A 15,751-nucleotide genomic window follows, 5' to 3' on the forward strand; every position below is an offset into this window, starting at 1 on the left:
CCCCTGAGATCTGGGCCATGTGGCCTACACGGAAGGTCAGCAGGCCTACATAAAGATGTTCTCTCTTCTTGGGTCTCTTTCATGTCTGTCTGTCTCCCAGAAGAGACATGGGTAACAAACGACCCAGCTGTCAAAGAAGGTCCCTCAGGTCAACAGTCAGTCATAAAGAGCACTGGAGACTACGGCTCAGAACCTTGACAACCAGCTTTGAGAAACAGGTAGCCACTTGAGCTTCAGTATCAAAGGACTTAATGATTTTTTAATTTGCAGGGCTTCATTTTTTTTTATGAAGAGCTATTCTATTTGGCTGCTAGTTACTTTAATGTTAATGAAAAATCAAATTAAGAGTGGATGTGTATGTATGTGTATTTGTGTGTGTGTGTGTGTGTGAGAGAGAGAGAGAGAGAGAGAGAGAAAGGGAGGGGGAGAGAGAAAGAGAAAGAGAAAGAGAGGAGGACAGAGAGAGAAGAGGGGTGGGGAAGGAGAAGACTACGTAATAGAAATTAATATCCCACCTGCCTCCTGGGTTTATATCGGATGTACAGTCCAAATGTTGGATGGCCATGAACTTTGCAGAAGCCCCCTCTGCATGGGGGAGCAAGAAGCAAAAACCAATTGCTCCTAGGTTGTGTGCTGTTGAGAGTGAGGTCCAGCTGTGCCCTGGAGAAATCTGCTCCTCAGGCCCCAAAATCTCAATGCAGAGGTGCAACAAGGTGGCCAGAGATTTTGTGGGCATGAGCAGCTGCTCCCAGATGCCCAATAGGAAGCCCTAAAGGGAAACTGTAATAACCTAGACCTGGGGATATTTGTTCTGTTCCCCCTTTAAAGCTGTCTAGCCCACAGAGGTAGCCAGGCACCCTCCCTCCTGATCTCCTTACTGTGGTCTTGGGCCGGGGGCTGCCCATGCTCCTCTGGACCTCGTCAGCCACGTTGACCCGTAGGTAGGTATTGGGTGTGTTGAGCCAACGGGTCTTCTCCTTCTGCTGTTTTTGGGCATGCTGCCGCAAGGCAGGCATTGGGACCCCGTCCTCCTCAAACACGAAGGCTGTGACGGTGGCTGGAATCTCCACCTCACTTTTGTGTTTGGTTTTCTCTTGAACAAAGGGATAGCGGTATGTGTAGCCTGTTCTGTAACCCTAAACAAGACAGAAATAGAAAGAATCACTTACTGTGGGAAAAATGGCCTCCACGCACATATCCCACACACACTTGTCCCTTCTCTCTAAGGGATACTGTTTAAACCAAAATCTCCGTAACACAACATAGGCCTTGCTGTTCCTTTTTTGTGTTTCAGAATTGCTCCCTCATCCTGATCCCCCAACATCTTCCTCCCTTCACCCCAACAAGCCCTCTGATTAGAGCTGAGAAAATCCCTAGAATCCCAGACAGGGCTCCTTACTCTAATAGTGCCCCAATTTTTCATCTACCCCAGTGGTTCTCAACCCTGGCCACACTTTGGGATCACTTGGGAGCTTTAAAAATGCTGGTGCCTGGGCCCCTCAGAGCTGCTGATTTCCACGGACAGTGGTGCAGTCTGGGATGCAGGATTTCTGAAAGCCTCCCAGGTGATTCTAAAGTCAACCCTCATTTTCTCGACTCCAAGTCTTCTTAACTATTTCCTTCTTAGAACCCTGAATCGGACTCAAAAACATCCCTGCTTCTAAGCAAGACCATATCCCAAGGTGGAAATGAGTGATGATTGGTGAGAACATTCAGTCATCTTGCTTGGCAGCTTCTGAAGCAATAATTTCTTGACTTTGCCTACCTTCTTCCTTTATTTTTTTTTTTAATTTTTTTTCAATGTTTATTTATTTTTTTTGGGACAGAGAGAGACAGAGCATGAACAGGGGAGGGGCAGAGAGAGAGGGAGACACAGAATCGGAAACAGGCTCCAGGCTCTGAGCCAGCAGCCCAGAGCCCGACGCGGGGCTCGAACTCACGGACCGCAAGATCATGACCTGGCTGAAGTCGGACGCTTAACCGACTGCGCCACCCAGGCGCCCCTTCCTTTATTTTTTTAAATTAAAGAGGCATTAAGATATTTTTATGATTGTAAACAAAATATAGACCTATCTAGAAAAATCAGGCAATATGGAAAAACATAAAGAAAAATGGGGGGGGATGTCTTGGGAGCTCAGTCGGTTAAGCATCTGACTCTTGATTTCAACTCAGGTCATGATTTCCTGGTTCATGAGCTCGAGCCCTGCATCAGGCTCTGAGCGGACAGTGTGGAACCTGCTTGGGACTCTCTCTCCCTCTTTGTCTCTGCCCCTCCCCTGCTCTCTCTCTCTCTCAAAATAAATAAACATTAAAAAAAGAAAGAAAGAAGTGGGTTTTATGTAAAAATCTCATCCCCAGAGAAAACTAATAAAAATCTTTGTGGCCCTCTCTGTAAACACACACACACACACACACACACACACACACACAAATACACATATGTAAGTATATACATAATATATAACTATAGAATACATACAGTAATTATATATAACATATATAAAATAGTATATAAATGGGACCATACTGCATAAACAGCTTTATAAGCTGCTTTTCTAGCTGATCAATGTGTTTTTGGAGATTTTTTTTCATGTTATTGAACCTATAAACACACAGAAACTTTTTTTAATTTTTTTTTTAACATTTATTTATTTTTGAGACAGAGAGACAAAGCATGAATGGGGGAGGGTCAGAGAGAGAGGGAGACACAGAATCTGAAACGGGCTCCAGGCTCTGAGCCATCAGCACAGAGCCCGATGCGGGGCTGGAACTCATGGACCATGAGATCATGACCTGAGCCGAAGTTGGACGCTCAACCGACTGAGCCACCCAGGTGCCCCAGAAACCTTTTTTTTTAATATGAAATTTGTTGTCAAATTGGTTTCCATACAACACCCAGTGGTCATCCCAACAGGTGCCCTCCTCAATGCCCATCACCCACTTTCCCCTCCCTCTCACCCCCCATCAACCTTCAGTTTATTCTCAGTTTTTAAGAGTCTCTTATGGTTTGGCTCCCTTCCTAACTTTTTTTTTCCTTCCCCTCCCCCATGATCTTAAGTTTCTCAGGATCCACATAAGAGTGAAAACATATGGTATATGTCTTTCTCCGTATGACTTATTTCACTTAGCATAACACTCTCCAGTTCCATCCACATTGCTACAAAGGGCCATATTTCATTCTTTCTCATTGCCACATAGTACTCCATTGTGTATATAAACCACAATTTCTTTATCTATTTGTCAGTTAATGGATATTTAGGCTCTTTCCACAATTTGGCTATTGTTGAAAGTGCTTCTATAAACATTGGGGTACAAGTGCTCCTGTGCATCAGCACTCCCACACAGAAACCTTTAAACAGCTACAGAATATGCCAATGAATGAATATACCATAATTTATCTAACCAATAGTGGTAGATACTTTGTCATTTTCAAAATATTATAAAAAACCCCGAAATAAGTATATTTATACATTTAACCATACTATCTATAAAAAATAGTAATTTTGGGGGCAGCTGGGTGGCTCAGTTGGTAAAGCATACAACTTTGGCTCAGGTCATGATCTCACAGTTTGGGAGTTCGAGGCCCATGGAGCCTATTTCAGATTCTGTGTCTCTCTCTCTCTGCCCCTCCACCTCTTGTACTGTGTTTCTCTTTCTCTCAAAAATAAACATTAAAAATTTTTTTTAATAGTAAATTTGTTTCCTTTTCAATATTTTATTTTTATGCCTCCCATTTTAGATTGAGGTCCAATATTATTCTAGAACAATATTAAAAGTGCTGACAGCAAGAATCATTGTTTCATTTCAAAATTTAATGGAAATACTTTTACTTCTACTTCTAGTGTTTTACCATGATTTATTTTATCATGTTAAATGTCCTCCTGTCTTAACAGCTATATTTATAAGTCGATATATTTTTATCAAATAACTTCTGATACTAAAATGACCAAAAGGTTTTTATCCTTTGACTCATTAATATCATAAAATACATTTAAAAGATTTATAATATTAAATCATCCTTAAATACTAGGAATTTGTTATTCACTTGGTTATTAGGTATTATTATTCAATGTTATGCCAGATACTATCTGCTAGTGTTCAGAAAGCATTTTTCATCAACTCAAAGACTGGTCTGAATGTATTATGATCATTATGGTTTTGTGTCCTGTTTTCATCCTCTGAAACAGTTTAAGATGGCACAAGAATTATCTGTTTCTTAAAGATTTGAAAGAATTCCTGTATGAAACTTTCTGGCTCTGGTGCTTTACTTAGGCATGGATTACTCGGCACACGAATGTTAATGGGAATTATATTTTCAGTGTGGATTGTATTTTTCATTATTATAACGTGGCCCTCATGGTCAGTCTCATAATAATGTGGAGATGGTTTGGAGGGACTGGAGGCAAGGGGAAAAAGATTAATTATCACAATGACCTGGATACAATAAAGAGGGTCCAAGGTAGTAGCAATGAGGAGGGGAACATGAATTAGATATAGAAATGGTCTAAGGATAGGTTTCATCCTTCACTTCTCTGAGTCATCAATGTTATAGTCTCTTCCTGCAACCAGTACCTCATGGTGCATGCTTTCCTCTTGTTCTCCAATTGTCCCCTGTTTATAGGTCGTATCATCAACTAAACTGTTAGCCCCTAGAAGGAAGAACGTCTTAACATTCTTTTGTATCCTTTCAAGCCCACTCCTGGACACATACCAGTTAACTCCTTGCAGGATTGATTCGTTCAATCATTATGACAGCATGTTGTTAGAATACTGCTCACAAGAATAAGGAAATTAGTATATTATGTGTTTTCTACATTAAAATCATGAGATAAGAAAGGCAGAACTAACCACAAAGGAGTGAACTGAGCCACAATATAAGATGGCATCCACAGCCCTTAGAAGGGGTGGCAAAGGCCCTCATTTAAGAAGACTCAACTACTATTAGAATGACCACAAATTCTGAGTCAGGTGCCAATCAATGAGGCCTTCACAACTTAACCCTGATGCTGGCAGTTCTCACGCCCACCTTATTGTCCCACTGACTGGTTACAGGGGCCTGAGGCTCAAGAGACTGGCCTGAAAGGACAATGGCACAAGACTCACCAGGTTGTCCAGCATCCTCATGAGGGCCTCAAACTCGTGTTCCCCCAGCCGGCTCTTCTGCATGGGTCCGAAGGTGCTCCCTGCCCACTGCACAGAGCCCACTTCGTGGGGTCGGTGCTTCTCCTGCTCCAGGAGGATGAGGTTCTCCACTCCCCCAGCGCTGGACAGGGCGGACACCTGTGGCAAAGAGCAGAGAGACCTCAGTTTGTGTGTGTGTGTGTGTGTGTGTGTGTGTGTGTACACATGTCTAGAAATGTGAGCTGCATGTGACTTTTTCCTCCCAGAGGAAACTTACTGGGCATGCACCCATTTCCAGGAACAGAGGTATTAGCAATTTCTTTCTTAGTGTTAGTTCTTAGAGACTACAGAGGAGGAGGAAATCACGCAAATGTTAAACCTTAAGAATAAAGCAATATGGAGGACTCAAAAGTTACCTGGGATACAGACCAACCTCAAATTGTGATTATTTTGCAGGTGGGGTCATACAGTAAGATCAGAAAGGGCTCCAAAGGGGCTTCAATTCTTGTCTGTAATATTTTATTTCTTAAAGAGGAAAAAATCTTAAGTAAAAAGGCTTTTACTTTTTAAATCTGAGTGGTGAATAGTGGGTGTATATTCTATTATTCTTCTGCACCTTTCTCTTTCTCTCTTCAAAATCTCTCCCTCTGTTGTTTTTTTGTTTTGTTTTGTTTTTGTTTTTTTAGAAAAAAAGTCACTCGAAAGAAAATAGGCTAGCTTCTCAGGCAACAAAAAACATCAGAGTAGCCTGATGGCCTGAATTAACAGGTCTAAAGGAAGAATTCATCTTCAACAGTGGTATTAGTTGGTCAAGGAAACCCAGAAAAAGGAGATACATGATGTGCTGGTAGTACACAGCTGGGCGCTGTGCAGGAGTCAGGCAGCTTCACCAATGAACTTGGAGTATATGTCCCAACATGTCTCCATGGAAAGGGGCTATAACAAGTGGTTGCAGGCAATGGACTCTGGGTATTAGGGCAAGAGGTGTGTGTATACAGCAGGCGACTTTAATGATCCTAAAAAACATTTCCTAATCTAACTAATCTCCTTATTTCCTAATTCTATATTCATCTAATAGTACATTCTATTTGTTCCATGAATCCACCGCTCGGACATAATTGGTTATGATTTAGCTTCCAGGATGAGTCCACCAACAGGGAGAGATGGTGGTTTCTGAGTATTATAGGTAGTGATCCAGGTGTTTTGTGCTGCAAATCTGATTGATATTTGATATCTCTTGTAAGCCTACTTATTCTAGGAGAATGCTCCGATTATATAAACATTCGGTGTTCCAGTTTTTACTGAAAATAAAAGTGTACAATTTAGCTTGCTGGCAAACATAAGTCTATGAAACCATGAGGCTCTGGGACACACCCAGAGTGTGTTAAATTCACCAATGTAACAAATGGCTCCTACGAGATGTCCTAGAGGTCAGCCAGGCCACCCCTGCAAGGTGACCCCTGTCACCCTGTGAAGTGGAGGGAGCAAGAACACTCATTTTCCATTCCCTCTTCATCCAAGACATGTGTCCAGTGGAAGCCTCCATTTTTATCTTACAAAGATGACTCCATTTCCTGGCAAAAACAGAGACTTCAGTAGGCATTTACTCCCCTCTCCCACCAAAACTAAATGTCCCTGTCCAATATCCCTGGAAGATGCTCAGATCCGTGCCTATTGAGGTAGCCTACTATACTGTTGTCCAAATGTGAGAAGGGTTACAGTGAGTTCATACAGATTGCACTGAGTTCAAACCTCCCTTTTTGTTACGTGCATTCACTAGTTCCAGTTCTGCCCTCACAATACAGTTGCTGTATTTTCTAATGCTGAAGTCCCTCACACCTACACTGGGGCCGCACTGTGGGAATGCACTCTCAATGGCCATGAATCCCAACTGGTAGATCAATTACCTAGTTCATCGTGGGTCCCTATCTAGCCAAGGCAGGGCTTTAGCCCTGGGACCGTGAAACCCTGACTTGGAGTGCAGACTGTCAGTTGATGTTTCCCTGGCTGACTTGGAGTGAAACCCTGACTATCAGCTGATCTTTCCCACTGACCCTCATTGCCCCAAGAGGCAATGCAATGTAGTGTTTAAGCACATGGACTTGGGACATAGGCTGCCTGGGTTTGAATCCTGGCTCTGCTACTCACTCACTGTGTGACTCGGAGCAGTTATTTACCCTTTCTGTGCCTCAGTTTTCTCATCTGTAAAATGAAAATAGTAGGATCTACCTCATGAGTATTATGTAAGGCAATATTCATGACATACCTAGAATAGCACCTGGTACATAGAGAGTGCCACATAAATGTTTATGATAAATAAATTCTGAAAGAAACAATATGCCCTGGGGACTAATCGTTATGGAGGAGGAAAGAATTGCCCACATCCTTACAAGAGCTGACTCCTTCCACCTCCCTTCCCCGCCCCTCATTAGTTTCCATGGTGATGGGTAGCAGATGGGGAAGAATTGCCTGAGCTTCTTCCCATCTGCCTGTAAGCAGAGCAGGGAGCTGCCTCTCTCAGCTGGGGATGACCCAGATTCCTAGAACCCCAAACTGATGGAGAGCAATGAGAACACTCTCCCCAAGGTGAATGGACTAGGCTTTTAGCCTTGAACCACTAAAATGACCACAGCCACATTTGCTTGTTTGCCAAGGTCACTGGGGGAGAAAAGAAGGCCCACAATGGAAATAGAACCTCAGTGCTGGCTGTTCAACTAGAAATGGCCTGGCCAGGGGCTGCAATCCCAACAGCATCTGTCAGCCCCTGGGATCATTCATGCCTTAAACCATCCACACTTCTGGTCTAATCTTGCCTGTTTTGCTTCTATACCTTCCAGCGTCCTCTCTCTCTCTCTCTAGAAGCTTCCCTGTTCTACAAGCTGGGGAAAAAAGCCACTGGAGCTTTTCTGGGGGTTATTTGGCTCCATTGCCTGATGCACTTTAACAAGGTCACATCGAGTCAGTCCTGACTGGAAAGAAAGGGACAGCAGGCAGGGCCAAGAGAAGCAGCTGGGGCTGTTGGGGCCAGTGGCTGACAGCTCTGCGCTTTCATCCCCTCAGCTGCTAGACAGCCATCCTGCCTTTGGTTAAACTGCACAGAGGCCATTTCTTGCTGTGGAGCAGTCTTCACCATGTGGGGGGATACATGGGCATCTCTCTCCATTCATTTTAGGTCCATGCTGTCTTTGCAAAGTGATAAGAGCTATTTTCTCATGGAAGCCTCTTCTTCAGCAGGAAGGTGGGGAACTTGTAAGAGCTCAGATATGTGGGGAAACAAAGTGGGCATATCAGAGGCTCTGCCAGGTTCTAATGTCAGTCATGGGACAGAGCTCAGGGCCAGCATCTCTGGTTGGGGTAGGGAGGCCACCGCATCTGAAAGGTACTGCCTTGATCCTGGTTCTACCTTCACCTTCTTCGGTTCTGACCACTGCTGTTTGGGGGGTGGGGAGACTTCTTCTAACACCTATTCATCATTGTCTTAATAACTGTCCTCTCAACTTAGGCCTTTAAAAACCATTGAGAAAGGTGCCACTTGTAGTCTCCACCTGGGATGCTTCTGGGATTGTCCCATTCTTCCACCCACCCCTCAACTCCCAAGACAAAGGCAGGCCTTCTGTCTGTGGCACTGCTCTGCCTAGGCAGGCCAGAAGAGAGCAGACAGGAGACCAAAGGACCTTGCAAGGAGCTGACTCATCCTGGAGCAGTTAGCCTCCCCTTGTGTCAACCGAGTCCTAAAAATACTATCAGCAACACCTCTCCTTGTCTGAAAGGCCCCATCCTCACAAGGACTCCACAGGCCCCATGTCTCCAGCTGAGGAAACATAGGCTATGGAAAGCAAGTCCCTGACCCAAAGGCACACATCCCAGAGCTGGGAAGGATGAAGTCCATTCAGCTTGCAAGGCCACCTTCCTCACCCCTGACAGCTTGCCACACTGAAAGGAGCATGTGTTTGGGTTATCCAACATTATTTTGTTAACTGGCAGAACTATAGGGTTTGTGCTTTCCTATTGCTTCTCCACCAATTCCTCTAGGGGGCCCATGATCACTGACACTCCCCACCCACCCTCTATCCCATCGCTTACTAGTTAGGGGAACTTTGTGATGGGCTCCCGGGACATTATTTTGGGGATTCCCTGGTGTTCAGGCTTGCCATGTCAAACTTCACCCTGGCCTGCTCTCCACTTCTCTTTCTGGGCTGGACCATGTTAATAGTATTTACAAACTACACCCTCCAGGCCAAAAAAAAAAAAAAAAAAAAAAAAAGACCTACCTAAGTGGTGTCTATTTGGCATAGCTAGATGTTACAGTTATACCCCAGGTAGGACCTGAGCATGGTAAGAACTTTTATATGCCCTATTATGGTTTCTACCACCATCCAATTGATGGGCCTACAAAGTTCCCTGCCCTGAGCACTGACCCTCAAGAGGTAGGCAATGGTTGTTAGATAACAGTGATAAATATTTTAAAGCTGCAAAACTGATTCTAATTGTGAAACTTTAGAAGGATAAGGTGGTTCCAAGGCAGAAAAACAGGGCAAGGCTTTCAGATGGCTGGCTCACAGGACTCCTTAAATCACAGCCAGGGGGGCCTGCGTCAGAGGCACTCTGGGGCCCACTCCCCAGAGGAACTTGCTCACCTGTATCTCACATGCAGCCTGCAGGTGGAAGACCTTATAAAACGCCTCCTCCACGGTGTCACCTAGAGCAACCACTCCATGGTTTCTTAGCACCAGGATCTGCAGAGGAGCAAATGGCCAATTAAAACTTCAAGTCTTTTAAACTTTAGTTAAGAAGGAGCAATTTTTCATTTATTCCAGATCAGTTTCCATATCCAATCCCAAAGCACCCTCCCCACCAACTCCTTGTTCATTCTCCCCCTACAAACATTCCTAGCCACCCCACATGTAATATTAACCCGAGGCATCATCTGTAAGAAATGGAAGATGCTTTGTAAAACTGAGACTAGGTAGCTTGCTGGATTTCTTTGGGCAATACCTGGATTTTTAGGCTTTAGAGGGCTTAGAAATCTAAAAAACTGGTGTCTGTTAAATTGAACGAAATTACTTGATGTCCAATATTAGGGACTAACCTCAAAAGCAACCTCTGGATTCTGTGACTTGGTTGACTTGGAAACCAAAACCCAAGGGAGTGGCTCTCTCAAGAGGTGGTTCTGAAGAAACAGGTGAGTCATGTCACCTCTCTGGACCTCAAGTCTCCTCTCCATGAATTCGGTGATGTCCTGCCAGCTCTAAGACCCTATAGCTCTGTGAAAGAAGCTGTAGTGACCTTCTACTCTAACTCTCTGGTTTTACAGAAGAGGAAACAGAGGCCTAAAGAAATTGAAAGTCTCCCAGCTAGTCAGGGGCAGAATCCGAACTAGAACCCAGGTGTTTTCACTGTTGGTGCAATGTTTGTGAGTCAGCCAGGAGCAGGGAGATAAAAGGGGTGGTGGTGGGGGAGAGAAACAGAAATTAATTTACACTAAGAGCCTGACTCCCCAAAGTTCAGATGCAGAAACTGTTCCTTGGTTAGTTTTATCTTCAAGAACTCTCTGAAAACAGATGATGCCCACTGAGTAACAGGAACACAGATCGGTGTGTTGGATTTGTCCTTGCAGACCTTGGCTGAGGCCTAGTGGCCTCATCATCACATTCTCTCTTGCTGAATGAAAACAGCTGGAGTTTTTTTCCTCTCAAGGGAAACAGGAAGGGATGATGACTCTGGCCTCCAAAAGACTTTGTAGATAGCAAATGCCCCATGTCTCAAACTCTGACAGCATTTCATAGATGTGAACATTTCCTCCTTCTCCGGGCATTGCTAATGAGGCATTAGAGAATGTCAGGAGAGAGTGGCAGGGATTTCTCCTCTGTGTCAGAGATGGGAAGACAGGGGCTCTCAGACTGGAAATGACTCAGGCAGTGAGTGCCTTTTGAGGACAGGAACAAGCATCCATCAGCCCAGGCTCCGTTCCAAAACTTCCTGTACTAAGCTGGCCACCCCTAATTATTTGCTGTTAAAATATAGGTCTTTAGATTAAAAAAAAAAAACAATAGTGAGATTCTGTTTCTATCAAGTTAGCAAAAAAAAAAAAAAATGATAACAAGTTTAGGAAGACTAGGAAGCAGCGTTCTCACATACCAGATGCTGGGGAGGAGAGGGCAATTTGCCTATATGAAGTAAGAGTTCTAAAATGTGCATCCCAGGCATTTATCCTAAGGATGCAGTCTCAGGCATACACAGAGATTTAAATGAAAGAATTTTCATTGCATGTTGTTCATATCAAGGAAAAATTCAGGGGAAAAAACCCTCCAAATGTCCAACTACAGAAGACTGTTAAGGTAAAATGGTGACACAGCCATTCATATAATGAGGTATATTTTAATAATTTAAAATAGTGATTTAGAAAATAATAAAACACAACAGTATTTACTGGATATTGCTAAGGGAGAAAGGAGAATATATTTTATGATCCTAGTTTTATAAATATATGCGACTATATTTCGAGTGAGCACCAAAACCTCAGGGTAGTGGCATACAGAGAATCTTTTTTCACTTTTTTGTATATGTGCAACTTTGAAACATTGTCCACTGAACACGTGTCACTCATGATGTAGGCTTTTGACAATCCCACCCCAGAGCGTCTTCCCGGAACAGCTGAGCAAACCTTGCAGGTGGGTCCAAGGCACTTCTGCAGGCTGATTCGATCCGCTTCCTGCTCCATCCCACCATTGAAGTCATAGTAGGCCATGTCCCCCACCAGCAGGGCATTGTGGGAGACAGGCAGGAGGCCGCACTTCATGGCCGACACCTTCAGTGAGACAGTGGAATGGTTAGCACCTGCAGCTCCCCTAGCTCCTCTGTCACATCTGCGCTTTCCTCAGAGTGGCACAGCCAGACTCTCCTCTGGGGACTACTGGTAGAGGGAGTAAGCCCCCAACAAAGGCACCACCCTCTGCCTCTGCTGCACCTGATTGGGTCTGGCTTTCTGCTTTCTCTGATGTCTTTCCAGATTTCCCAAATCTTACCATTTTGATAGCAGCCATGTCAATATACCATTTTCTAAAACTGCTACAGAGAATGCCCTTGAGAGAGCTGGTGCTGCTGCCCACTCCCAGCTCTTCTCTTGTCCTAGGACTCGGGGAAGAGGCTGGGGTGAGGCAGGGTCCAGGGTCCTCTGGGATGGGCTGGTGGAAGTCCTCAACCTTGAGGTCAGGGCAGAAACAGGGAGGCTCACTGAGAAGCCCCATCTTACTCGTGACAGGGCAATAAGAGCACCAGGGAACAGGGTTAAAATCCATGCCCCACACCCTGCCTTTTATTAAAAGCAAGGGCATGGAGAGATTTAGGAGAGCTTCTTGCCTTTGTTCACTCATTCTGCCCCATGAGTAAGCCTGCAGAAATGGACACTCAGCACACATATATCATTCAGTCTTGGCCCAAATTCTGGAAAATCTGAATCCTCATAACTAGCGTACTTGGTAGAAAAAACCCAAGGCCAGTGACAAGTCTGCTCTGCCCCTGTAGGTATGAGGCCTCGTAGTCAGAAAGATGGGTTGAAGGCTGGGGAAACATCCAGAACTGGTTGGTGGTTGCCTTTCCAAGTGACACTGCAGTGTCTTAGGTATACATGGGGAAATTACCAGAGCCCTTGAATGGACAATCTGATACTTGAGGGTATCGCTTCTACTCTTTCCTGGTTTTCCTTGCTGCAATCCCAGCTCTCAGCCTACCTTGGGCAATGAGGAGTGGACAAGTCCAGGTTCCCACTGTATTATCTTTTATCAAGATCTCTCCTTACTAGAGAGAGGGGCTGGGGGCAGGCGTCAGCCCTTAGTCCAGTAGGACTGACCTGAACAGAAACTCAAGAGATGACATTACCTGGGTCAGTAGTGCTTGTGTGTGTGTGTGCAGCAGGGTGGGGGACGCAGTAGAGCAGACATTACACATCTTTACCTTATCTCCTCAAACCAAGACTTCGGTGCTTAGAAAAATGGAGAGGATTAGTGTCCCCACGTTGGGTGTTCCCTCTCCTCAACTTGGCCTGAGTTCCAGGAAATCTTTCCAGAACTGTTTTTAAAAAACAAGACTGCCACCAGCTTGGGGGGCTTAGGTCTTTCCTCAGGGAGAACCTCAGAGAAGCAGGTAGCAGGGGTCTGCCGCCAGCCTCAGGGTCTGAAATGGCGGCCTAAGGAGTGGACACTCACGGCTGCGGTGGCTGGCGTGTGCAGGTGGATGATGCAACGCACGTCGGGTCTGGCTGCGTAGATGGCCGAATGCAGACAGAAGCCCGTGGTATCCACTGGGAAGCAGCTGCTGCCCTTCTCCACCACCTCTCCCAGGATATTCACCTTGATCTGGGCCAACGAAGAAGAGAGACTGATGGCCACAGGGCCGGCAGAGGCCCTCACAAGTCTCCCTGCCCGTGGGCCAGCACACGCCTACCCACTGTATTCAGACATTCCAGCACACCAGGAGCTAGGGCTGGGCTTGGTGTTGGGAGAAAAAGAGACCTGGTTTCTGCCCTCAGTGAGTATACAGGCCAACAGGCAACATGGGTGATTATAATTCAGCAGGAAAAATATTACAGCAGAGTTTCTCAAGCTTTACTGGGTATAATAATCACCTGGAGATCCCATCAAAATGCAGATTCTGATTCAGTAGCCAAGAATGGGGCCCAAGAGTCTACATTCCTAACAAGTTCCCAAGTGACACCCAGGCTGTTGGTCTACAGACCGCAACTTGGGTAGAGGGGCTAGAAGACAGTCCATCACAGAATTCTCTAGAAACAGATGGAAGGAGTGTTTGATCCCAGTAAAAGAAGGAGATCAGAGAAGTCTTCCCAAAAGAAGTAACATCTAAGATGTTTTCCTGTTTTTTTACTCTTTACTTTGAATTTTTAAACATACACAAAGGTAAAGAGAGTAGTATAATAAACATCCATTTACTAATCACCCAAAAGCTAGGTCTTAAAGGACAGGTAGAAACTAGTGACTGGTCTTATAATATAATCTGCTTCTGATGCCAAGGAGGTAGTAGGTGTCATGGCTAAAAATCACACATTCATGTGATGTGCACGCACACACACACACACACACACACACACACACCCCTAATGGTGGCTCTGGCTGGCTCTGCACACAGTCAGGCTGTGGTGTTCCCTGCTTAGCATAAACAGTTTCACGGAACATCACCACTAGAGAAGGTCACTTTGTGACACAGCAAGACAAAAGACTATTCCTTAATCATGCTTGAGCATAGACAAAAACAACCCTGTGCAAGTACAATCATGTCCATACCTCCTCCTGGCTAAGGGGAAACCCTGGAGCTTCTTTATCAATGGCAGCTTCTGCCTCACTCCAATCCCCCACTCCTGCCTCACAGAACTGCCCCTATGCCTGACATTGCACTATCCAAGGCAGCACCCTCTTCTTAGCACCAGCCAGTTGTCCTAAAGTCACTTCTGCACACAGCTGGCAGGGTACGATTGCTACACGGAAACCTGGCCACATCACTCACCTGCTTACAGTGCTTCAGAGGCTCTACACGACCAGCAGAATAAAGTGAAAGCACCATAACAAGGCTTTTGGTGCCATTTATCATCTGGTCCCTGTCACCATTCCAGCCTCACTAATATGTGAGCCAGACGCAGCCACTCACTGTCCTCCCAAGTGCACCATGATCTGGCATGCGTCTGGCTTTGTGCGAACTGTCTTCCTGCTGAGGACACAATTGCCTCTGCCCAGCCCCTCCCTGCTGTCCCGGTCTATGTCTGCCTATCCTGTGGTTTCCTGGGGACTCAGTTCATTCACCACTGGGTCAACCCAACTCCTTTGCCCCTCCTGCTGGGGCTCCCTAAGCTTCCTGCTATAGGAGAGCATTCTTCACTCTGAGTTTACTTGCCTGCTCCCCCACTAGGCCACGAATGACTTAAAGGCAGAGCCTGTGCCTCCTTGTGTCTTTGGTTCCAGTCTGACTCAACCATGACCTTGTTAGGTGGCCCTGTTCAAGTCACTTACCTCCCTGGGCACCAGCATCCTCTCTTCCCTGTAAAGTGGCCTTGGCAGTCCTCATGGTCCTGCCCTGCCCAAATACACTGTGACTTTGTCAGCTGGCTCTTTTAACTGCAAGCCTGGACTCAACATGTGAGAGTGTGTCAAGGCTGGCAGAGGCCTGGAGGTGGCACCCTCTGGCCTCGGCTGTGCAGCACAGATGATGTAGCCCCCCGCAACCACTGGCCCTCTTCTGCTTGTAAGACAGTCCTTTCTACTGTTTTCCTTCTCCCACCCAGGAATCTTTCCTGCTCAAGACCAACTTCTGGAACTTTCTTCCTACTACACCTAAAAGGAGCAAGAGAACCAAAAGGGGTCCCAGAAGCTATCTCGAATGGCACCAGCACTAGGCAGGTCTTGCAGAGTGCTTGAGAGAAAGTACTGGCTGTTGTTCTAATATATCCCCGAATCTAGTAAGGCCTCCCCACTCCCAGCCTTTGGGGTCCAATCCCAGGCACAGGAAGACCCCGTGCCCATATCCTCCATTTCCTCCTCCTCCTCCTCCATCTCCTCCTCCTCCTCCTCCTCCTCCTCCTCCTCCTCCTCCTCCTCCTCCCTCCGACTGCGCTTGTTGCCTGCAC

At 45.7% G+C, this 15,751-nt stretch overlaps 1 protein-coding gene across 4 annotated transcripts in view; it reads right to left on the minus strand.

The window, feature by feature from the left end:
• ADD2 (adducin 2) overlaps positions 1 to 15,751 on the minus strand; it is a 101,271-nt gene that overhangs the window by 12,832 nt on the left and 72,688 nt on the right. For all 4 annotated transcript variants that reach the window (XM_030310787.1, XM_030310790.1, XM_030310789.1 and 1 more), the window contains exons 7-11: positions 13,326 to 13,475; positions 11,786 to 11,929; positions 9,759 to 9,857; positions 5,104 to 5,280; positions 879 to 1,136 (exon numbers count right to left, since the gene is read on the minus strand). In XM_030310787.1, the coding sequence (XP_030166647.1) occupies positions 879 to 1,136; positions 5,104 to 5,280; positions 9,759 to 9,857; positions 11,786 to 11,929; positions 13,326 to 13,475 (828 nt within the window). The remainder of the gene's footprint in view (positions 1 to 878; positions 1,137 to 5,103; positions 5,281 to 9,758; positions 9,858 to 11,785; positions 11,930 to 13,325; positions 13,476 to 15,751) is intronic.

This window comes from Lynx canadensis, chromosome A3 (assembly GCF_007474595.2).
Source record: "Lynx canadensis isolate LIC74 chromosome A3, mLynCan4.pri.v2, whole genome shotgun sequence".
Classification (NCBI taxonomy): Eukaryota; Metazoa; Chordata; class Mammalia; order Carnivora; family Felidae; genus Lynx; species Lynx canadensis.